The following is a 24,814-nucleotide window of genomic DNA, read 5'->3' on the forward strand; positions in this document are numbered from 1 at the left end:
GGATTTAGAACGCCAGCCCAGGGCCCTGGTGAACTGTCACCCCAGGACAGGAGGCAACAGCAGAGGTCTCAAAGCTGGGGTGTGGCAGGGTCACACTGCATTCTAGAAGACCCGTCTCGGCCAGTGTGGAGAATGGCTGAGGAGCTCCAGGCGGGGGCCCTGCTGATTACAGTGATCCAGGCCAGAGGTGGAGGAGAGGGCCTCAGACATGGGGTGTGCAGGAGCCAGCAGCCAGCCATGGGAGCGGGAAGCATCCAAGATGGCCCTCGGGCTCCGGCTTGGGTGGCTGGATGCCCAGAGCTGTGTGTGGAAATGCGTCAAACCACCTCTGTGTACTGATTCCTTAAGTTTCCACTTTAATGCAGCCACAGAGACTCCGTCCCACTCGCCCGCCGCCTCCCAAGATACAGCGCTCGAGGCCCGTGAGTAGCCAGTGGTCCTGTCCTCTCACCTAACACTGCCTGAGCTGTCTCCCCGCCTGACTAAACCTCGGGGGTCTGAACTCAGCTGCCTTGCCAAGGAAAACCAGGAAGTGGGTTTTTCAGCTTCCCTCTGTGTGGCATGTACCCGAACTTGCATTTCCTGAGCTTCTATCTCTTTCTTCTGAATCAGTTTGGCAACTTGCAGGTCGGAGCTGTAGGTAGCGGGGCTGCTGTGTGCTGTGTTTGCCGTGTGTGCCTGGTTTGAGCTCGTCTCCTAGGTTGAGCCACGTTGCTAGCCAGTGAGCTTTAAAGGCTGCAGCCGCCTCTTCCTCACAAAGGAAACAGAAGTCTGGCAGCAGGGGTCTCAGTGCGCCAGATCTTGGTTTGGAAATGCATTTGATGTCCCTTCCCAGGGGCGGACGCTACGCCCAGAGAATATCGAGCTGGCTCAGATGGAGACCATTCTCCTCCTCTGCTGGGCTGCACATGGGGCTCCACTTTCCCAAGCAAAGCTCCGAGGAAGGGCAGAAAAGCAGGACGAGATGTGATAAACCCACCAACACCTGGGAATGGGCAGGCAAGGGAGAGGGACCCATCCATATCTTCTCAAGAGAAATGCCTTGGGAGAATACTGGGCGCAGATCCAATGTTCAGCATTAGTGAAGTCCTTTTTCTTGTGAGCTAAGGCTTCAGTCATGCTGAGGCCTGATAACTTTAGCAGCTTCCTTTAAAGTGGGAAGGAAACTGGCTGGGACCATTGAGTGAGGACTGTTAACCAAGAGAAGAGTTTCTCTGTTTCTGGTTCAAAGCAGCCAGCACTCTTTCAGTCAAGCAAAAGGGGTCTGCTTCCAGCCCAGCGGCCATCATGTTTCCCCACAAACCCGAGTCCCAGCCCCTCCTGCCCTCCCCACGGTGGTGTCCACATCCGTCTTGAAGTGTGGCAGCTGAGGGGTGCAGGTGACTGGGCTGAGCTGTGTCTGGCTTTTTTTTTTTTTTTTTAAGAGTTTATTTGAGTGAAGAATCTATTTGAATCAGATGGCACCAAACCAGAAGTGGTTAGGAGTGCTCTCAAACTGTGTCTGTTTTGAATCCTTGTCACGCGTACCTATTGTTGGATGGGTGGCCCTCTCTGCCTGGATGTTGGAACATTCTGTGGCACTGTCTTCCTTCCCTTCCCTTCCCTCCTGTGTACGGGAGCTGCAGGGCTGGGGTGGAGGCAGCCATGACACTGAAGTTGCAACCACACGTGACAGAACCGTCCTGTACCCCAGTCAAACCACGGTCAGCACAGCTGTCGAGGGGCTGAAATGTTTCTGCTCTTTGTCATTGGGCAGAAGGCACAAACAGCAAAGAAAACTGCTCTGGGGAACAGGAAGCCAGTGTCTGGGTCAAGTGTTGTGTGATTTAGTGAGAATTTCAGTACAGTCATCAGCAACGTGGATCTGGGGAGTAGACAGAGCCAGGCTTGATACCCGGATTGTGTGACTCTGGGCAAGTCCTGAAGCTCTCTCTGAGCCTCGCTCCTCTCTCTAATACACCCTTGTTCACAGAGGTTTTTTATGAGCATGAGTATAGACGTCATTTGTAAGGCTCCTCGCACAGGGCCTGGGACACAGTAGCAGTTCTTATTCTTCTTAATAGATTTTTCCATCTTAAAACTTCTAAGGAATGACCCAGTTTCTTAATCATTCACCTAGGATTTTCACAGTCAGCGAATCATTCTTAGTCATATCATCCCAGATGAGCCTCACAGAATCTCTATGAAGTAGGCATCTCCTCCACCCATTTTAAATGAGAAAACTGATGCTCAGTTACTTAACCCAAGTCCCTCAACTACACAAAGGTGTCACCAGACTCTAGAACCTGTGGTCTTTCATTCATACCAAGTTCCCTGGGTCCTCCATCTCCACAGAGTCCATCTTAGTACAAAGGATGGGGGGAGAGCCTTCAGGTGAGAAAAATTTAATCAGTGGTAGGTTGTGTTTCCTATGGAATCACTACGGCAGTGTTAGGCCCTGGCACGGATGCAGAGGTGAGAAGAACTGACATTTAGTGAGCACCTTTTATGTGCCTCGGGCCATGCTCCTCTGTCCTTACAACAAGGCAGATGCGATGTCCCCAGTTGGCAGCTGAAACCACAGAGATGATCAGAGGCCATGCTGGCCTTTGAGCCCGGGCCTGCCTCTCTGCCTTGCCTCTCCTCACTCCTCACCAAGCAGCCTCTCCCAAGCCAGAGTCATCCAGTTGCTAGCTCTAAGAAGTGCCTGGAGAGACCTGGATCCAAGATGGCAGGGAATCTCTTAGTAGGATCCGGGGCAGGATTGCTCCCCTTGGAAGAGCTCAGAAGCTGGAGACAGCTACTTTTGACTCCAGGTTGTGTAGCCAGTGTGAGGACCCAGACAGCCTGGGGCAGGGGCAGGGCAGGGGGCCGGAATTCAGCCACACCCACCAGTGAGCGTCCCTGATAGCTCAGCTGGTAAAGAATCAGCCTCAATGCAGGAGACCTGGGTTCGATCCCTGGGTTGGGAAGATCCCCTGGAGAAGGGTAAGGCTACCCACTCCAGTATTCTGGCCTGGAGAATTCCATGGACTGTATTGTCCATGGGGTCGCAAAGAGTCGGACACTACTGAGTGACTTTCACTTTCACTTCACCAGTGACTGAGGACTCGGGAAGGCAAATACTGCCCTGAGCACTGAGGAGCAGCTGCTTCTGCCACTGCCCTAGTGTGGGAGGTGACTGGCCTGGCACTCGGGGGTCTAGAGTTATGAGACACTGAAGAGGCAGGTGGCCGAACAGAACTGATCCTCCTGGGCCTGGAAGTCAGAGAGGCCTGTCTTAGTCTGAATCACAGTTTGTATACTTCTTCGCTGTGTGATGTGGGGCCATATGCATACCTTCTCCAGCCTTAGTTTCATCATCTATAAAATGGGTTGCTCTACCTACCTGGTGGGGTTATGAGGTCGTATATTGGTAGTACCTAGCACAATCCCTGGCACGAGGTGGATACACATAGCCCGGTTCTGCCCACCCTAAAACCTTCATCCAAAGCAGGGTCACTGTGGGGCTGATTTGGGAGCCCAGAAGTTCTGCGCTTTCTGGGCCTTGCATTCCCCGGGGCCCCAGGCCTGTTCATTCTGAGTGCCCTCACGCAAGCATTTCCGCTGGGCACCCCGGCACACTAGGGGTGAACCTGGGAGATGTGGAGTATGGGCCCCATGGCTTTGAGGGCCTCAGAGATAATGGCCTGACAAGCTCCCATGTCAGGAGCCTCTGGCCCCTAACCGGGCTTTGCTGGGTCACTTAGCTGCAGGCATTCTCAGCAGAAGTATGGCCGTCAGCCCAGGGCAGTGGGAGCGTGGGGGCCAGCATTCAGCCTTTCTGGAAGGAGCTTTGTAGCCTGGCACCTGTCGCTGGAGTTCAGATGTGACCAGAGGATTTAGATTTTCTTTGTAAAAAGAAGAGAAAGGAAAGAGCAGAAGAAAGCCTTGCCAGTGTCTGTGGACTCAGGGGAGTGGGCTGGGGCGTGCAGGGGAGAGGCAGGCTGTGGTCGGCCGCATGTGAAGCGCTTTATAAGCTCTGTATTTATTATTTCTTGCTCACCATTAAAATCAAATGTACTCGGTGCTTTTGTATTCAATACACATTTAACCCTGCCGACTTAGATTTCTCAGGTTTTAAATCCAGTGGGGAATTGGCTGGTTTCCCAACTTTCCCCTCAAGTCCCCCTTGAACAGAGCTCCAAATCCCTGTTTAGCATTTTCTCCCCAGCGCGGCTGGGATCGGAGTGCTGGTGCGCCGGTCGCGTTGTGTGTGCGCGTGGTTTCTCCCCTCATCCCCAGCCCCCACCCCTCCTAAGCACCCCAGAAAGACGGATCTGATCACTGAAATATGACGGGCCAGTTGTCTGCATCGTCTTGTGATTCGGGCTTAATTAAACCATTTTGTCTGTGTGTGTCTGTGCCTTGTGTGGCTCTGGCTGTACGTCTGCGGCCGTGTGTGTGTGTGTGTGTGTGTGAGTGAGTGAGAGAGAGAGAGATCCATGCATGGGCCTTCTCCTGTGCGTGCCTCTGTGAGTATTTGTGAGACTGTGGATCTGTTGGCATCTCCAAGCCTCCGTACATGTCTCTGGGTGGTTGTCTGTCCATGAGTATAATTTTGCGTCTGCTTTGTCCACAGCAGTCAGACGTGTGTGTGACTCTGGGTGTGTCTGCAGCCGTGTGGGTGACTGTCTCTGGGTCTGCCGAGCCTTTCTCTCCCTCCCCCTCCCACCCCTCCCTCTCCCTCTGTCTGGTTTATCATCCCTAATGAAGCAGTCTTCTCCATCGATCCTGCTGATTGCCAGCCCATTCCTTTTGTTTGTTGGCGCTGAGCCATTCAGCGGCACTCTGACAGCTCAGCTCGTCTAATTAGCTCTGTTGTTCTTTTTCCCCATGTTTCACCACGTTGCAAGTTCAGTTGAAGTTGCCACAAACTTAATCCCCCCATTTCAGCCACAAGTTCACATTCCTAACCCACCTCTATTGTGCGAGGAGCAGCTGTGGGCAGGGACAGGCGAATGGGCCTTACTGTCTGACCTTTCCGAAGCCCCCACCCCAGGACCCCGGGGCAAGGCAGCAGTTGCCCCAACTGCATGCCCTTGTTGTGGTGCAAAGTCAGGTGCAAACCAGGTGATCCTGCTTACCAGCTGCCAGAGGAGTCAGGCTCTGGGCCGGAAACCAGTTCAGGGTTAGCACGGGTGGGGGATGGATCCACTCATGTGCTCAGCAACCAGTGACTGGATGTCTGCTCCATGGAAGGCACTGTTCTAATAGCAATGATAATAATAGCAACATTATTATGCGCTTCTTAGATTCCAAGCAGCAACATTCATTTCAAAAAATCCGGCTGAGGGGGTCACTAAAACAGGCATGGAGCAGAGTGCTAGACAAGGGTGAGACCATCATAAACCCATCTTCTAACTCAGAGACACCCCCTGTCTTCCGTCTGTTATTGATAAGGTCGCAGGGAAGCACGATGAGGTTGTATTGAGCCCCCACTGTGTGCCAGGCCCCATGCCAGCACTTTGCCTCCATGAGCTCATTGGATCATCACAGCAACCCCATAGCAAACAGCAAGTTTGGTGGAAAGCACTTGGCTTTTACCACATCTCTGATTTGCCAAACCAGGCTGAGATCAGACTGGATGTTCCACAGGAAAAACTCTGGTTAGATCAGATGTGAGGAGGCCTGAGGGCCTGATGAAACTCAATAAAGACTTGTCTCTTATGCAGCCAACTTCTGTAACCTGTATTCGGAGGCCATTGTGTTGTGTCGCCCAGGAGCGCGGGGTTTGGGGCTGGGGGAGGTTCCAGAAGAGGGCGCAGGGTTTGGAGCGTGCCGGTGGTCTCCTTCTCGGTCTTGTCCACTAACCTCAGCAACCGTGGCATTGCCTTCGGTGGTCCCTTGTCTGCAGAACAGGAGAAGCCCCGCACTGGGCTGCTCGGTCCTTCTTACTGGCAACAAAATCCACAGATAGGCTCTTTCCAGTCCTCCTCTGGCATTGTACAGAGATGGTGGTGCCAGATTTAAAGCCAGTTAGTGTTGACTGACCCAAATGAGTATTCTTCTAAGGACACCTAGAAATTGTTAGCCTAACTCTCATCACCGACTCTAGTAGGAGATGGGAGCGTCTTTTTATATGATCCCTCATCTTAGCCTTCAGAGGCTATAGGTAGGGAAAAAAACCACCGTGTTGCTGCAGTCTGGCCATGGACCAGGAGGCTGTGCACTTCACCGTCAATACCCCCAGCTCTGGCCCTTGCACTTGTCTGTGTGGTGAGTGCAGTGGCCACATGGACTGTGTGAGGGTCCAGACCGAGCCTTGCACAGAGCTGCCTGGGGGAACGGAAGGACTTTAATTGGTTCCCTAATGCTATTAGTATTTGCTTCTCCACCCTCCCACTTAGAGAGGAAAACAGGCATGCTATAATTCAGCTGTAAAAAAGAGCAAAATAGGCACGTGTGCCCTAAACACAAAGTCTGAATGAAACCTCCTTGTTCTACCAAACTGGTTTCCAGTTTCCAGGAGAAGGCAAGCGGGACTTACCATTAGGGCCTCTTTGTTCCGGGTCCTGCCCAAACAGTGTCTCACTGAACCCTCAGGGCAGCCCCGCGAGGAAGCAGGTGGAACCACCCGCTGGGTGCAAATCAGGACACCCAGCCCTTCAGAAGAGCCTTTCTCCTTTGAGTAGGCCACACATTCCAGTTCACAGGTCGGCCACCACTTAAGCACAGCCTTTAAGTCTGTGCTCTGAAAATCCCTCAACGTTTGTTTTAGGGCTGCTTACCTGCATCTTGAAAATGTCCTTGAATGGCTTTTCCAACTCAGCCCTTCTTGGGGATTTTCCCCATGCCCATTCTAGGTGCGCCCTCCCCGTCCACACGTCGTTAAAAGACCGAAGAGCAACATCACAGTGGAAGCCCGAAGGACGTCCGTCTCAAGCCCCGACCAGTGAGTACCCAGTCCTCCCCTCCCCTCTGTCTGTAGGAGCCCGGGGGGCCAGTGCTTTGTGGAGCCCACGCGGCAGCCCTGGCCTTTGAAGGGCTTCCCCGGAGCCCTGAGCGGGTGTTTCACAAAGAGGTCAGTCGGGGAGCAGGGCTTGATCTTCAGTGTTGGTTCCGCTGGCAGTTGTCGCACCAGCAGGAGGCCCCAGAGGCCAGGAAGCTGGGCACCGGGCTGGGTTTTGAGTGGTGACACCCACGGGGTACTCAGACAAGCTCAGAAAGTGGTTCTCGGCTTTTTCATATGCTAAAAATAGAGGGTCAGCAGGAGAGAGTTAGGAACCTGGTTGAGGAGGCTACCTATTTAATGAGGGCCAAGACCCACTCTGGTGGGCCACAGTCCTTGGGACTGCAAAGAGTCGGACACAACTGAGCGACTCACACACACCACCTCCCTAGGCCTGGGCTGCTCGAGGGAGGTACACCCAGGGCTATCCTCATCCACTGCCCACCGACACCAGCACCTCTGCTCATCTGTGTCGTAGAGTCTAGCTCATTATGAGTCTGCTTTTCTAGCTCTCGGGCCCAGAGCTCCTCAGGACAAGCGCTGGGTTTCATGCCCCATAGCAAGCAGAGGACCAGGCTTAGAGTAATTTTCTGGGTAGACGTTGGGTAGATGAAGGGAACACCAGGGCCAGAGGTAAGCGGTGTGAATGTGGGAGGCTTAGAGCTGTGCACAGACCCAGCTTCAGAGCTGTCTGGAGAAGGTAGCACTGCTTCCATCAGAGGATGCTGTCTGCCCTTGGTCCCCAAGGTGCACAGCCCCTGGTCTCTCAGCAGCTACACACCGGCTTCCTGTGATGCCCTGAAAAGTACATGAATCCACCTCGGGTTGTTGGGAGAACCAAAATCATTGCCCCTGGGACCCTGACATCCCTTGGGTGAAGAGGGCAGTGCTCCTCGTGGCTGCCCTGTTTTCAAAAAAGTTCTCCGAGAAGGAAGTTAAGGGAGATGGCAGGTCCTAGCGAGAATAGGAGCCAAAAGGAAGCAGTAATTCCCAGATGCCAGGCTGCGGCCTAGCCCGCCTGCCATCCCACGTCAGTTCTTCCAGGATTCTCTGGTGTATAGTTCAGTATCACTGGAGACTGTGGTGTGGTTACAGAGCCAGCCTACCCAGGCGGCCCTCAAACCTGTGTGTCCATGTGTCTTGGGAGACGTGTGGTGATGGAGAATTTGGAAGAGAGGACTCCACAAGTCGGGTATAGGTTTAACTTGCGCTGTGCACAAAGGGAATGCGGATTGTTTCCCTGCCATGGATTATGATTGCCCCCTTGTGGAGAGAACACAGCGTGGCTTCAGAGTGCCTCAGAGCCCAAAGATTTCTCTTTAGGGGGAAGAAATGCATCACTTTTCTTTAGAGTCATCTCTTTAAAACTGGATGAAATATTTTATTATCCAGTACATAATATTTTATGTACTGGATAGAGGGTCATGGGCCTGGAGATACTGAAATGCAAATCCAGAATATCCTTCCATTGTACCAGAAACACCCCGCACCAACACTTGCCACTCCTCCGAAAAGCATTACCCATTTGTGACCAAGTTCCCGATTAGAGGTTGGACCTCCCCACCACATGTATGTATGCTGTTGCTTTTCCAGCCCAGTGGTAGGAGGTTGCTTTGTCAGTGTATGCAAAGAGCCAGTGTCTGGTACCCCCTTCATTCTGGTCATTACCAGAATGAGGTCGGCACCACTTTGTGTGTGTTTTGTTTTGTTTTATTGCATTGTGCCTTGCTCTAGATTTCTTTTGGGGAAACATTTGAGGTTGAAATGAACCGGTGGGAGCAGGGTTGGCTAGTTTAGTGGGCTGGCAAACTGGCAGTTATAGAAAACAAATGACAAGTTCTCTGTGGTCACACATCACAGTGATCCACCATAACAGTGGTCCGCCAGGAGACAGGGAGGTATATTTTAGAACATCTTTCCAAGAGTTTCTGTTCACTTTTTTTTTTTCATGGGGGGAGGGAGGGCAGGGCTGTATTCCTCTAATGCCAGTGACATTTCTGGTATAACCCGGGTGTTTCCCTGCGTCTCTTCCCATGCTGCCTTCTCCCTGCCCCCACCCCCCGTTGTGCTCCACTTCCAAATGCCATGTCACAACAGCACTTGGATGTGTTTTTCTCAACTGTCATCAGCTCCAGCTGGCAAGACCAACTTCTTGAAACACAGGAAGCATCCAGCGGAAAATATTTTAATAAAACAGACTCCTCATAAAATGTTGTTTTGGGGGGAAGAACCAGCCCCCCCCCAATCTGTCAGCATTGTGTCGGGAGACACGAGAAGACAAGCCGGCGGGCAGGAGCCACATCCTAATGGGGCTTTGTTGCGGGTGGTTCAGTGCTGGGCACACAGACTCGGTGCCTGGCCCTTTAATCTGGCCTGGATTCTCTTGAATCATGATCTTTGTCTCCGCTGGGAATATCAGAATGCATCAGAAACTTGGAGGATTTTGGGCGGCAGAAAGAGACACAGGATCTTTGAAGTGGAGGGTGGGATTCGGTCCTCCTGACTTCTTGCCCCAACTCTCACTTCCAAAAACCACATTAAATAATTAACTGTGTGGACCACAAGATGGAGCTGATTAAGAATAAGTCGGTCTCCACAGCCTCCTGTGGCAGCTGCATCTGGAATTCATCGAGGCCCGGTAGCACTGCCGGCTGCACTGCTGGCCGCTGCCTCCATTGAAGTCCATTTTTTTGCTTTCCAACCCAGGTCCATTCCTGCATCCGTTCATTCCGCAAACTTCAAAAACCTACCAGGTGTGAGCTTCTTAGGATTTTAAAGGATGCCCTAAAGGGAATCCCACTGCTAAATTTTGTTGACTTGCATTTTCCCAAAGCAAAATGCTCCTATGTTAAATTTTCTTCCCCAGTGAAACGTAGGTGTTCTAGCCCCTCAAAACCATTTGATAGCGATTGGAAGAATCCTTTAGGAAGTCTTCTGGGAATAACATTTCCCTCTGTTTTTCAGTTAATATTAGTTCATTAATATTCAGTGATGACTTCTCAAGAAGTATTAGCTACTTACATTATTATTCACAGCAGGACTGATGGTATGCCCCAAGGATCCCCTAGGGTAAGAGTTAGGATTAGGAGGGATCGGACGGAATGGGCTATGGGTCAGAGGCCAGTTGGCAGCAAGTACAGTGGAACTCCTGATGTGTTCTAGGCCCTGTTAGGCATCCCTCCCACAGAATGGGAACTCAGGCTCAGAAAGTGAATGAACCAGGGTTCCAGGTCATCCAGTTAGAAAGCAGCAGGGCCAGGACTCCCGGTGCTACTCAGTTTCGTTCTCTCAGTTGTACTGTGCTGTCCAAGGGGGTCCATTGTTACCTGGCTTTGCCCAAAGAGCTCCGTGTCCTGAGGTGTCTTGTCCTGCACGCTACCTTCCTCTCTGCTTCCCTTGGGTTGGGAACCAGAGCTATTCAGTCCTCTTCCAGCCCAGGAGGCAGTGTTCTCTGGTGGCTGAGTGTTTCTATCTGGGGAAGGAAAGAGAAATAGCATTTACTGAACATCCCTGAAGGTCGTGAAGGGTGGGTAGTGGCTTTCCCATTGAACAGATGGGGAAACTGAGGCTCAGAGAGAGGCTTTCCATAACTTGCGCAAGGTCTGGGGGCTGGAAAATGGAGAGATCATCTCTCCAATGACAGGCCTGGTCCTTCCTTCTGCAGCATCCAGCCCTGTTTGTTAAGAACCTATTTATGGCTATGAGGATGAGGGCAGCTGCAGCAGGCACACTGAGGTCACCGCTTCCCACGCCGTGGGTTACTTCCACGGGAGCGCGCATGGCTCCCAGGCCCCCACCTTATCTGCCCTCCGGCTTGCTAGATATGGGGCAATTTCCCATCCAACCTGAGGCTTAGAAAGAGTCGCTGCCGCTGCTGCTGCTAAGTCACTTCAGTCATGCCCGACTCTGTGCGACCCCATAGATGGCAGCCCACCAGGCTCCCCCATCCCTAGATTCTGCAGGCAAGAACACTGGAGTGGGTTGCCGTTTCCTTCTCCAATGCATGAAAGTGAAAAGTGAAAGTGAAGTTGCTCAGTCGTGTCCGACTCTTAGCAACCCCATGGACTGCAGCCTACCAGGCTCCTCCGTCCATAGGATTTTCCAGGCGAGAGTACTGGAGTGGGTTGCCATTGCCTTCTCCAAGAAAGAGTCGCTAGCAAGCTGTAAAAGGCAGCACCGTGCTCAGTATTGCCCACCCCTCAGGACCACACACAGCAAGCAGAGGCCAAAGGAAAGGGATGACCTCCTGGTCCCCAGGTGCCTCTCTTTCATTCGCGAAATTTCATTATGCTGTGAGAGTTAGGAGGGAGACAGTTCAGAGCAGTCTCCACCTTTTTTTAAATCTTCACAATAGCCTGGAAGGATAGGGCTGTCTTCTGAGTCCTAATGGTGACAGAGCTTGTGCTCATTGTGGATCTGAGGTGTGCCCAGTCCTGGCCAGCCGCAGAGACCAAGCTCCTTCAGTGCATACCTTGTCGTCTAAAGGTGACACACACAACACCCTCCAGTCACCTGAGTCTTGACTGGCTGTAGGCTGGTTATTTGGAGTTCCAAATAAGTAAGTGAGAGTAGTCCATGTTCAGCCACCAGGGGCCTGTAAGCCATTGCCCTGTCATTTCTCTGGCCAGATCCATGTAAAAAACTGCTCTTTACCAGTGATCTTCTTTGTAAAAATAATCCAGTAGCCTTACAGGTGATCTGGAAGTTAAGGAAAAGAGACGAGTTCATTCCGAATCCCACTACTTCAGTTCAACCACTTATTAGCATTTCTGCAGATTGCGTTTCAGCCTTTTTTCTAGATGTATCTTGCAGAGCTGCCAGCCTCCTTGCAATATCCCATTGTACACTGGACTTCCAGGAAAGTCTCTCCTTAGCCACCCTTATAGGCCAATATCCCCATGTCCTTGTTAGCCCCGTGGTGACCACAGAAGATCCCACTGTGTGTATCTCTATGGTCTGCCTGACCACACCCCTCATATGGGATTTGTGAATTGTTCCAGTTTTTCACAAATGCGAAAAATGCCAAAGTGAATGTCCTTGTCCTCCAAGTTTTTTTTATCATTATAAGAACAACTACCATTAACTGAATACTGCATGCTAAGCATTTTACATACATTGTTTCATTAAATCATCGTGGAAATCTGGGGGCAGGGGTAGGTATCATTAGCTCTGGCCTAGAAAATCCCATGGATGGAGGAGCCTGGTAGGCTGTAGTCCGTGGGATCGCTAAGGGTCGGACACGACTGAGCGACTTCACTTTCACTTTTCACTTTCACACATTGGAGAAGGAAATGGCAACCCACTCCAGTGTTCTTGCCTGGAGAATCCCAGGGACGGGGGAGCCTGGTGGGCTTCCGTCTAAGGGGTCACACAGAGTCGGACACGACTGAAGTGACTCAGCAGCAGCAGCTGTGACTCCAAGAAGTGCTGGCCATGCTTGGTCACACAGCTAGGCAGTGGCAGAGCTGTCCGTAACACCAAAGACCAACCTTTAACCAGTCTTTTTTTTTTTTTTTTAAGATATTTTGATGTGGACCATTTTTAAGATCTTTACTGAATTTGTTACTCCTGCTTCTTATTTTGTTTTGATTTTTGGTCTCAAGGCATCTGAGATTCAAGGCACATGGAATCTTAGCTCCCTGACCAGGGATGGAACCCACACCCCCAAGTCTCAACCACTGGACTGCCAGGAAAGTCTGTCCTTAATCAGTCTTATAGACAGATTTCTGTTCTGTGTTGCTAAATAACTTTCTGAAAGAATCACACCACTTTACACTCCCATCAGAACTGTGGACTCCCCGGGAATCTGGGTCCCAGAGACCCATCAGGACGTGCGCTGGCATTAGAAGTCCTTCTGGCCAAGGGGTACTTCTGCAGGAGGTGCTGGCTGGGCAGGCAGTGTGTGCACCAAACGGCCAGCCCCCACTGCTCAGAAATTGGAGAGTCTGCTCATCTGAATTGCACTGCGTGACCCCAGTACCCAAAGCCCCCAAAGATTAAAGTAAGATCAGAAGAAGCTGCCAGAAGCATTTAGTGAGAGCTCTGCCCAAAGACCAGGTCTCAGAACACTCTGCAGTCGTATCTCTTCAGGCTGGTTCCACACACGCTCTGGCAGGAGATGACGTCTGCTTCACCCCCACTTCCCCTGCCCCCATGCTGAGTCTCCTTGGGCTCAGCACGGCCTCTGGCTAAGGATCACAACCGGAGCCCCTCTCCCTCCTGCCCAGACGCAGAGATGCCCGAGGATGAGGGCCTGTTGCACAGGCCTGGCTTGGCATCCGCAGACTTGGGCAGCATCCTGGCCCACCAGCTGCCAGTCCGAGACATCGCACAACTCTCTTTGCTGTCTTTTTTTTTTTTTTTTTAATACCTGTTAACATCCCAAAGAACACAATCTGGGAAGCTGCCCACAGAAGCCACACAGGCATCCTCAGTTAGCAGCCTTGACTGCTGCAGCCTGCCTCCTCCCAAGCCTGCAACACCCAGGACTTCCCCTGACGAAGCCATGACCTACCGTGTTGTGCATCACCACGTGCACACACGCACACTCACACACCCCCATAGTCTGTGAGCAGGACAGGGCTGTGTGACCATCAGCTTTGACTCTTCAACTTCAAGACCAGAGCCTGGCCCAGCTCTGCTCAGGGATATTTTCTGAATGAGTGAACGGAGGAATCCCTGAGGGCAGCTCACAGCCCGGCGTCCTGGAGATGGGGGCGGGTGTCAGTTACACCCACAGATGTGTAAAGAGCACCTGCTATGAGCCAGGTGTGATTAGGAGGCTTACCAGCACCTGCCTGGCCCGGCCCCTTAAGAGCTAGAAGCTGCAATCAGCCCTGGGAGCAACCTCCAGGGTGCCAGCTGGGCCCTGGGACCCAGAGGGTAGGGGCAGCCTCCTGGGCACTACAGCCTGGCAAGTTGCCAGGAGACCAAGCAGGCAGGTGCAGACTCAATAGCAAGGCAAGAGGTTCCTGACCCAGCTTGGCCCCTGCCCCCTCTCCATCGGTGAGTTTTAGGCCCCAGAGACAAAGCCAAGACAGAAGCCAGGTGTGAAGCCTGAGCCCAGACTGGAAAAGCAGGAGCTGCTGCAGGGCCCCCGGCATACACAGCAGCCCAGGAGGACACAGGAACCGCTCGTGTCGACCACTTCCACTCACCAACCGGAAGGAGGGACTCTCCCAGGAGTGGTCACGGTAGGGGATTAGATGCAACTGAAAAGCCAGGCCTTTGTGATGCCTTCAGACACAGCACCCCCTCCTCAAGATGTCACTGAGCTCAGTCTCTGAAAGGCTCTGCCACGCCAACAAGCACCCTCCCCAGTCCAGATTCCATGTCACCATTTCCCAAGTGCCTGTTTTGGGCCCAGTACTTTGACATGGTTAACCTCCCCTGCTCCCCCAAAGTCTTCGCAGTGAAGGCATTGTTAGCCCACCCAGCCATGGTCGAACCAAGACTCTTGACAGGTGGAATGACCTGCCCTGGGTCCAGCACATATACCCAGGCCCACAGGGTCCCACATCCATGTCCACTGCTTCCTCACCAGACGCCCTCCCACCACTGCTGCTGCGGTCCCTAGAAAAGACTTTCGGCAGGCAGAGACTGTCCTCAGGATGAGGGATGGGTGTTCCTCAGCATCTACACAATTTCTCTTCCAGGTAAGGAGAGCACCCCCTCCCCTTCCCCATCTTCCCTCCAGCAGAGAGCGTGAAGGGTGGGAGAGTGGAGCCAGGCCTCTCCGCCTGCGTGAGTGTCCACCCGGCACCAGGGGAGGGCTCCTCAGCATGCCAGGTGTGGGTGTGGACATGGGAAGCCCACACCAGTGATCTTTGTGGAAGGACGGCAGGCAGACAGACACAGGTTGATAAATAAGTGGACGGATGAATGAAAGTTAGAAAGACAGAAAAGGGCACAACTAACCCTGGAGATGGAGATGAGGGCAGCGGAGCCAATAAGTCCCCTGGGCCGCCTCCCCGGGCCACGCCCCCACCCCACCTCACACCCGGCCGGCAGTCCCCATGCTGGTGGAAGGCTCTCCACCACCCGGTCCCTGCCAGCCCCACCTGCCACCCTCAAGCCCCCGTGCCCACTCCTCCACAGAGACACCTCCAGGCCACTGTACAGCCTCTGTTGGACTCAGCCCAGCCCCCATGTCACCTCCCAGGTGGTGCCTTGTCCAGGGACCCCTGAGCTGGGCATACGCACCACTGTGCTCTGGCAGGGCAAGTCCCCACAGGATGGAAAGGCCCTGGCCTCACACTCACCCATCCACCCTCAACCAGTCCACAGGACAGGAAGAAACCTTCTCATCACAGCAGCGAGTCTCTCATTGCTGTTCTTAAGTAGATATTCACCTACCGCTGAGAACAAAGACCCCGTGTCCAGCAGGTTCCCATATCTGTCTTCAGTTCTTCCTCCCAGTTAGCAGTCCCAGCCTTGCCCCAGGCACACGGAATAGCTCCAGTGGACGTTCCAGAGCTTCCCTTATGGGTCCTACACCAAGCTCGTCTCTTCCATAGAAGAGACTTGCTTCAGAGCCTTTTTCTCTGTTTTTAACCCACACATGTGCTAAGGTGCCCTCCAGAGTATCGGCCCTGTGTAGTGGTGCTGGCAGGGAGGCATGGCAGCGTCTCCAGGTGGGGGAGCTCTCTGGTGACTCTGATGTGCTGAGACGTGCCCAGCTGGGGACCAGCAACCTTGACTGGGAAGATCTTTGAAGGCAGGACCGCCCTATTCGTCCTTGAACACCCGGGGAGACTCTGAACAGGGTGGAGAGGCACAAAATCTGTTTGCTGGCAGGACAGCATAGCATCTGGGCAGTAACTGGTCATGCACTGGGCACCATGTGCAGCCCTTCATGAGTGTCCTCATTCAGCTCTTGTGACAAGACTAACAAGGGGGCTATAGGCTCTCCATTTTTCAGATGAGAAACTGAGGTTCAGGGAGGTACAATGACTGTCCCAAGGTCGTCTGGCTGGCACTTTGGGGGAGGGTGGACAGACGGGCCTTGTCTTGGGGCCTGTGCCTGCCCAGCGGCCCAACAGGAGCCTTGTAATCAGTGGCCAGAGTGGCCAAGACCTTTAAAAGTAAAGATCCTTTGTGCTGGAATGAAATGATCCTTTAAAACATGATCACCAGCTCCCCTCATTCGTTACCTCTGGAGACCAAGTCCTTGCTGATTTTTCCCCTTCTTTATCTCAAGTACATTTAAATGTCAATTAAATTTGAAATATCTACATTTGTCAGCATTTCATTGTGGGCCAGCGTGACGTGCTGCTGATTTGTCCACGCGATGTGACACATGAAAAAAACTCTCGAGATGCAGATCTTCCTCATTAAAAAATAAGCCCGTGCGATCCCGGCACGGCAGAGAGCCACAGAGCACGTCCCCGCTTCCTGACGCCGTGTCTCTGACATGGTATTTAAAAAGGAACAGCCGCGCCTGTCACCACTGTCACACGCGCGCGCTAGCCAGCGACACGTTACACCAAACATTAGAGAGGGTTCGGGGAGTCATCTGCATGGGAACTCCGCGCCGAGATGAGGTGGGCAGAGGCGGGAGCAACCGTGGGAGACGCTGGGGTCTGAATGTGATGGACAGCAGGCCTTTCTTTCTTGCCAAGACTCCAGCAGCCCTCACTGGGTAAGCCAAGTTCGCCACGACCTGCCTTTTCACAGACAGCTCTTTGTGTGTAATAAAATCCAGGCAAGTGGTGGGTGGCAGACTGCAGGGTAGTAGCTGAATTGGGTTAATGAGGGAAGAGGTATGCTTTTTTTTTCATATTCTGCCTTAAGCTAATAAAAAATTTAAACCTGGACGTATTCGACGGTTCATCCTTTATCTCTGACAAATATCTGACTGTATGTTTCATGGGCGAACATGAGCAGCTGAATTTAAATAAGTTTATTTTGAAATCTCACCTTTTATCAAAAGTGGAAGGAGAAACACACAACCCCTTATTTCATTGTTTCAGATCCACAGAACTAAAGAGGCAGGATTGCAAAGTGGTTTAGAGTCAGGCGGATCCAAATTCCATGCTCTGCCCTTGGCTGCTGTGTGACACTGGGCAAGTGACTCTGCCTCTCTGAGCCTTGGCTGCTTTATCTGCAGAATAAGGATGATGTGATTAATTAATCAGAAACTGTACGGACAGCATTTAGCCCAACACTTGTAAATACTGCTGGTGTCAGCATCGTCATCCATGTGCTCAACAAACCACACAGCAGAGTTCTTGTCTGGGTATTTACATCACTCTTGAGAGACAGATAGTGTGTCCAGGAGACACCCTGGACCTCATGCTGAAGCCCTGCCCAACCAGCCTGGCCTGGTCAAAAGAGCCCGCCTCTCCCCCACCTCACCCCCAAGCACCTCCGTGATCTTGCCCGTGGGAGGCACTGGATTCTGACAGTGATGGGAAGTACAGCAGCCTGATCCAACAAAACCAAGGTAGAGTCCAGCACAAAGGCTCTTGGCTCTCATATGAATCCAGATATTGCTGGCAGCTCTATGTGGCTAATGTGCCAAGCTGTGCTCTCTGCTTGCTTGTCAAAGCCAGAGGAGGGGACTGTGCTTGGACAGGTTCTGGAAATGCATTCAAGATGGATTTGAGCGTCACCAAAGCCTCATTCAGTTTGACTCAAGCAGAGATACGAGGCCCACCTGTACACAATCTACCACCAGCCCAGGAAGGAGAGGGCTCTGACCTGGAGTCCCTGCTCATCACCTCCCGGTTGGGTGGCCTGATCACACCATTCTTCTTCACCATGACCCCCAGTGCTCATCTAGCACTGGGTCTGCTCAGTTGGCACTTGGGATGTGCTTTTGGGTTGGGTGCGTGTGTGACTGGACAGACAGGTAGATGAATGGACGTATGACAGTCTTGTCCTCTATAAAATCTGTGCAGTGACACCTTCCTGCTGGGGCGGTGGGGGGCAGAGTGGTAGAAATAACCTATGTAAAGTCCCTGGCACAGTGCCTCCTTGTGGATACTATTTTAAGCATTTTTCTGAGATGCTCACCTGCCCCAATATATATGACACCTTCATCCACAAACGTGGTCCTATTCATTCTTAAGTTAATATTCTTTTCCATATTCTTTCCCATTATGGTTTATTGTAAGATATTAAATATAGTTTCCTGTGCTATACAGTAGGACCTTGATATTTATATATAGTAGTTTGTATCTGCTATTTCCAAACTCCTAATTTATCACCCACTTTCCCCTTTGGTAACCATAAGTTTTTCCTTGTCTGTGAGTCTGTTTCTGTTTTGTAAATTAGTTTATTTCAATCATATTTTAGATTCCACATAAAAATGATATCCTATGATCTTCATCTTTTTCTGTCTTATTTCACTTAGTACAGAAATCTGTAGGTCCGGTCCATGTTACTGCAAATGGCATTATTTCATCCCTTCTGATGGCTGAGTAATATTCCATTGTGTATGTGTGTCCCACATCTTCTTTATCCATCCGTTTATCGATGGGCATTTAGGTTGTTTCCATGTCTTGGCTCTCGTGTATAGTGCTGCTATGAATATTGGGTGCATGTATCCCTTCAAGTTAGAGTTTTCTCTGGATATTTGCCCAGGAGTCGATTGCAGGATCACAAGGCAACTCTACTGTTAGCTTTTAAGGCACCTCCATACGGCTCCCCATAGTGGCTACAGCAATTCACATTCCCACCAACAGTGTAGGAGGGCTCCCTTTTCTCCACACCAGCGAGGGCGCCTTCCTACACTGCATCCTCAAGCTGAGGAAAGGGTCATGTGCCTGGTCGGGGTCCAGAAAGACGGGTAAAGTGGGCGTGTGCGAGGCCTTGTCTCCCCAGCGCGCTGGCTTCTGCTCAGTCCCTCAGCAGACTTCCTCTGCACTAGCACTGTGCCAGGGGTGTGGGGATAGAGAGAATGCACCAGGCCCCTGCCCTTGAGGACCTCCTCGCAAACACAATTGCCAGAGGTTCAGCTCTGTTGATGATCCTGAAGGAGGGCATGGCAACCCACTCCAGTATTCTTGCCTGGAGACTCCCCACGGACAGAGGAGCCTGGCAGGCTACAGTCCATGGGGTCGCAAAGAGTCAGACACAACGGAGCAACTAAGCGCAGCACACACAGCTCTACTGATGAAGCGCTAAACCACTCAGCCCAAGGAGGAGCCCACTCCATCTAGGGAGAAAAATCCGCTGGGAGCTCCAGGAAGGAGGCATCTAGGAGAGCAGTCTGAGCTGAGTGTTGCAGGCCAGGGCAGTCAGTGCAGCAGGCAAAGGCACAGGCAGGTGGCGGAGGCAGCAAGAAAGGAGCTCAGAGACGGGCGGGCTGGGTACAAAGCAGTGTCTGCCCTGCTCAGAGCTCGGACTTGGTGACAGTCTCCCACCTGCCCAGCACGTTCCACGAGCTCTCTGAATGCAGCCTAAGGCAGAGTGCCTGCCCCCCTGCACCCCACCCCACTCAGGACAACAGTCCAGTGCTGGCGAGTAAGAATGGGTCCTCCTAACCTTTAAGCAGATGAGTAAGTCATTGCAGACACATCTGAACATCAGTACTGCTGATGCTTTAGACGCTGCGTGACCAGCTGAGGTGAGATCACCGTGCGGAGCAGCAGGTTTGCAGGAGCAAAGAGCGGAGTTGGCAAGGTCGGGACTGTGATTCACAGCAAGATTCCAGGGGCCATGTGGAAAGTGGCCCTTCTGCTGAGCCCTACTTTATGGCCCAGTCTGGCCCCTAGGCTGGCCAGGGCACATTCCTGCGGGTCAGATCTTCCAGTCCTCTCTCCTGAGCAGAGACAAATGCACATTCTAGGCCATGCTCCCACCAGTCCTGGCGGGCTGACATGCACCTTGTCCCTGACACCCGGGAAGCCAGCCTAGGAGAAGAGAGGAGAGTGGTGACTTCCCTGTGCAGCCCTGGGCAAGTGAATTCCCCTCTCTGAGCCTCAACCTCCCCTTCAGTACAAGGACGAAACTCTCTGCCTGGCTAACTTCCAGGGACAGTACAAGGCAATGAAGGGTCAAGTGTGATCATGCTGGGGCCCTCAGCCCTGGGCGCTAGCTTTTATTCCACATTTGAAAGAACAACATATTCTTGGGTAACAACTGTCTTAGCACCGGGGATGGTGGGTCATAGCAGCAGCCGGTCACAATCCACTCTCCCAGGCCCCCCAGGGTCTCTCGCTTACCCTCCAGCCCTGGCGCCCATGCACTTTTTTAGACATGTTTCCTCTTCCCGAAATGAAGTCAGAAGGGAATTGCATCGTATAAAGCAAAGAAAGGAGACTGCTCTGGCTGGGGTTTGGGGAGAGAGGAGATAGCCCCAGTCAGGTACCCCTGTGTCTCCTGTGTTTGCGGTTCCTCCCCAAACTTCACCAGTGCCCAGGAGACCCTCGCTGTGCGTCCAGCCTTCTGCACTGGGCAGAGGCGTGGGCTGCCCGCTCCCCAATTGTATGTTGGGGCAGCAGCTGTGGGGCCAGGATTTGAACCGAGAGCTGTAGGGTCCAGCCTCTGTCTCCTGAGCACACGCCTCTCACGCACCCTGGTCAGTGTATAATTCATAGGAGCCGGCGTGGAGTTTCTCTGGGCTGTGTATGTGTTTGTGTTTATAGAGGTAGAGCTCACAGGTGGCTGACAAGGGAGATGTATTTTTTATAACAATGAATATTTAATTTCCACATCACAGATGAAAAAGACTCTCTGAAGAGGCATCTGAGGGAGACTCCAGAGCGTGGCCGCTAATCAGAAAAGGGCCTTCTCGCGAGTGCTCTTCCACGTGGCTCACTTTCTTCTTTAACTTTTTCATTTTTTATTGTTTCCTGATTATTGAAGTAGATATGCACATTGGAGAAAATGTGGAAGGCACACAAATAAAAAATGGGAGAAGGGAAAAAAAAAATCACCCATAATCCACTAGCTTTTGTTGACATTTAGATACCTGCCTTTCCAGTCTTTTTTCTATGCATTTTTCCATAAGCAAATGAAACAGAAGGTTTTTATAAACATAGTTTAATGAGAGGATAATACTCAGCCAACTGTACCGTAATTCACTTCACCAGATTCCTACTGTAGAAATTTAGATTGTCTCGTATTTTATAAACATAGCGGTAATAGACATCTTTGTGCGTAATCTGTTGCTACAATTTGGGGTATCTAAATGAAAGTGAAATCATGAGGTCATAGATGCATTTAAGGCTCTTGACACAGGTGGCAAACCCACAGTTTCTTTTCTGTTAGGGACCCACTTCCTCACCATGGGGGCCCGTCGGGCCTCCTCTGGACAGCTTCCTCCCTGGCCCGCAGAGGGAGGCCAGGGTCAGACACAAGCTGCAGGCCTCCTTCCCGCCCCACCACGCGGAGTCCAGAGGTGCCTCCTAACGGTCTTCTCTCTTGTCTCCCTCTGCCCCAGCCTCGTAAGGCCCTTGCGACACTATGCTGTCTTCCTCTCCGAAGACTCCTCTGACGATGAGTGCCAGCGGGAAGAGGGCCCGAGCTCTGGCTTCACCGAAAGCTTTTTCTTCTCCACTCCCTTTGAATGGTCTCTCCTTCCTTCTTCCGTTTTCCTGAGCTCGGCTTGGTGACTCTCCGGGACCACTTGGAGGGGCGGGGGTGGCCAGCTTGTGCTTGTGTGTGGGGAGGGTGCCTGGGTCTGCTGCCTTCCAGTGCCCGCTTGCAGGGTGGCGCCCCCCGCCCGCCGTGTGCCTCCTCCCAGGGCGTTCGTTCTGCCAGCCCCACAGGGCCTGTGGCGATGGGGTGAGGTGACCAGGGTGACGGGGCTGTAAAGGTGTGAGACGGGAACATCGGTCTCCTTCCTCACAGGGAAAATGCACTGGACTGTTAATGGGGTTGCCGGCTGCACCTTCAGCTATGGTTAGGCTGGTTGTTGCTGCCCAGTCTTCCTTTATCTCAGCACACCTTGGGAAGCCATGGAGCTGGAGCGTCAGATTTTAAGTTTAAAAAAAAAAAGTTACTGATATGGAATATATATATTAATGATGGCATGACCAAAGATCTTAGCTATTTGTCTGACTTTAAGATAACTTTTATCATTATTACTTATAGCCTAAGCCTCCTTCTAATTACAAATTGCAACAAAGAAAGAGAAAAAGAAGGTTTACCACAACCCAGCCACCCCGGGAATTGGGCTTTGGTGGCTGCCCTTTTTTTTCACCACTTCTTGCCTCTCCACCCACAGGCTTTTCCCAGCTGGGACTGAGCAGAGGGCCAGCTCTGGTCTGTGTTTATCTGTTTGCATGATGTTTCTAATGGGAGCCTTCAGGGGAAGGGAACTGCCCTTTGCTGAATACCCACAGCAGACCTTGGGGAGTGGACCATTCCCGCCCAATTACATAAGAGGGACTCTCCCCCTGCTCCCGCCTTGCCAGTCCCCTTCACTATCTCCCCGCACCCACTCTCTCCTCCACGGCTGGGCCTGTGGGTTCCTTGGGGCACCCGACAAGCCCAACAGCTCTCTTCCTGCCACTGCCCCCACAGGCAAGGAGGGTTCTGGCCCTTTCTGCCACCAGCTCACCTGTGACCACAGGCAAGTCAGTCCCCTCCTGAGGTCCTCACTTAGAGAGCAGTGCCCTAAGCCAGTGTTGCCCAAGTTTTGCGTGCTGCCTGGTCTCCTTTGTTAAAACTAGGAGAAAAGCCTTGTCCTAAGCAATAGTATCTATAATATCATAGACTTAATGTATCAGTTATTATTTCTATTATTAATTAAAATAAGCATTGCATCTACTGACTGGAATAAGAAATGTCCAGCCATGTATCAACTTACAATTGCCTTGCTGGTAAAGGGATCCCACACAGATAACAACCAAGGACCCCTACTGTGGGGTCTGGCCGGCCATGTTATTTTTAAATTAATTGATGCCTTAATTATTTAAAATAATGCTCACTCCCTGAACCATGATCTATGAAAAACATAGGCTTTTGTGTGTGTTTAAAGGGAAACGGCCATCTTAAAATGGATTCCTTCTAAAGAAACTCTGTTTCCTTAACTATGAAGCACATTGACTTTTCTTTGTCTCCTTCACTGTGTTCAAACTTGGTTAAAGGAGCTTGGTCAGAGGGTTTAGTTAGAACGAGTGAGGGACTTTAGAAGTTTCTCATACTTGGCTTCCATTTCTGCCTCTTGCCAGGTGCTGTGTGACATAGGTTCCGTTACTTGGCCTCTCTGAGTTTTAGCTACCTCGTCTATAAAGTCGGGGGTGTGAGTCCTACTTCATGGGCTGCTTGTATCGCTTCAGGGAGATAGTAAAGTCTGACGTAGTCCTTGCCCAGAGTCAAGACTGTTAGTTGAGCCCCTTTTCCTCTACTGACTGCCCCCCTGCCCAAGTTCATTCAAGTGGGCCTTCAGACCACCAGGTGGCGACCTTCCCCACTTTACCAGAGCCATGGGCAGTTTTGGCCTAACCCAGGGGGCAGACCCTTGCGGTTTGAAGTAGGATGCTACTCTGGCCCAGTTTCACAAGAGATCTGGGCAGCATTCTCCACGTACCCTGGGGCACAGGCTTGTGAGAGAGGATAGCAAGAGGCACCCAGTGTCCCCAGCACCTGGGTTGGCTATAAGATTTTGGTGCATGAATGGACAGGATGCTGTTAACAGCCTCAGCGTGCCTGCTGTACAGCCGGCACCACGTTTGCTCGTGTCATCTCCACCACCAGTTGCAAGGACGTGCACTCTGGAACGGGGGAGCAGCTGAGGCTCAGAGAGGTTAAGTGACTTGCCCAAGGTCCCACAGCAAGAGATGGCACCAGGGCTGGAACCGAGATCAGCACAGGCTGAGGCCCAGGTAGTTTGCTGCTGAGGATCCTGGGGTGTACTGTGCAGCCCCCTGGGGGAGAGTTCCCCCAGCTCAGTTCCGCACAAGCTGGGCCCAGGACCCAACTGCTGCAGGGGTGAGGGTATGGACAGTGGGCCCAGGAGTGAGTCCTCCTGCCTGTTCCCTCTCCAGCCCTGTCCCATTCCTCACGCCTTGTGTGAATGGTGTGGGAGCCCGCTGGCCAGTTCTACGGTAAGTCTTGTGGTCTGGAGGAAACTAAGTGGGTTCCCTGGTGCAAGCTAGAGCCAAAGCAACTTGCCCAAGGCCCCTCAGTGAGCAGAACCCGAGATCAGCCCAGGTCTGTCTGAGGGGCACCGTTCAGACGCCTGCACTCGCAGGGACCCAGGACACTCTCCTCTCCCAAGGCTCCCAGCTGTGCTCCTTGAGGCCTGGAAGGTCTCCAGGGTGGGGGCTGCTTGCTCCTCCCTGGACGGCTCTGGGTGGGAGAATCCAGCCTGCTCTGCTTCCCCCCAGGCCGCAGCCATATCGGACACTCAAGGAGTCAGACAGTGCAGGGGACGAGGCCGAAAGCCCGGAGCAACGAGCACGGGAGTCCATGGGCCCCACCCCAGCTCCACACGACCGGGCCGCCAGCATCGACCTCCTGGAGGACGTCTTCAGCAACCTCGACATGGAAGTCCCGCTGCAGCCGCTGGGCCAGGCCAAAAGCTTGGAAGATCTTCGGACCCCCAAAGACCTGAGGGAGCAGCCGGGGACCTTTGACTATCAGGTATGGTGGGGGTTGGGTGGGTGCGGGCTGGGGGCACTCTGCACATGAGGCAGGTTTTCCCACATGACAGATACCAAGGGAGAAAGAGCCACTTTTCCAAGGCCCTCAACCAATGCTCACTCTGACTGCAAACTCTGCCAGGTGGGCCAGTGGCCAGAGCCCCCCACACGGTTATGGAGAACATGCTACAGCCTGATGAAAATCTGCCCCGTTTCTGTTTATGCATCAGAGGTGGGCATTGCCATGACCCCTGATGGAACTGGGATTATCCCCACCCCACCAAGGCTCTTTGAAGAGCCTGTGGAT

General features: G+C 52.4%; 1 protein-coding gene across 4 annotated transcripts in view; it reads left to right on the top strand.

Annotated features, from left to right (window-relative positions):
- DENND1A (DENN domain containing 1A) overlaps positions 1 to 24,814 on the top strand; it is a 552,302-nt gene that overhangs the window by 524,157 nt on the left and 3,331 nt on the right. The window contains exons 20-23 of one of the 4 annotated variants that reach the window (XM_055400903.2): positions 366 to 422; positions 6,825 to 6,913; positions 21,360 to 21,488; positions 24,253 to 24,508. In XM_055400903.2, coding sequence (XP_055256878.1) covers positions 366 to 422; positions 6,825 to 6,913; positions 21,360 to 21,488; positions 24,253 to 24,508 — 531 coding nt within the window. The remainder of the gene's footprint in view (positions 1 to 365; positions 423 to 6,824; positions 6,914 to 21,359; positions 21,489 to 24,252; positions 24,509 to 24,814) is intronic. The other 3 variants (XM_055400906.2, XM_055400904.2, XM_055400907.2) reach the window with 3 other exon arrangements.

Source organism: Moschus berezovskii, chromosome 11 (genome assembly GCF_049115385.1).
Source record: "Moschus berezovskii isolate FMDL1 chromosome 11, NW_MosBer_1.0, whole genome shotgun sequence".
Lineage (NCBI taxonomy): Eukaryota > Metazoa > Chordata > Mammalia > Artiodactyla > Moschidae > Moschus > Moschus berezovskii.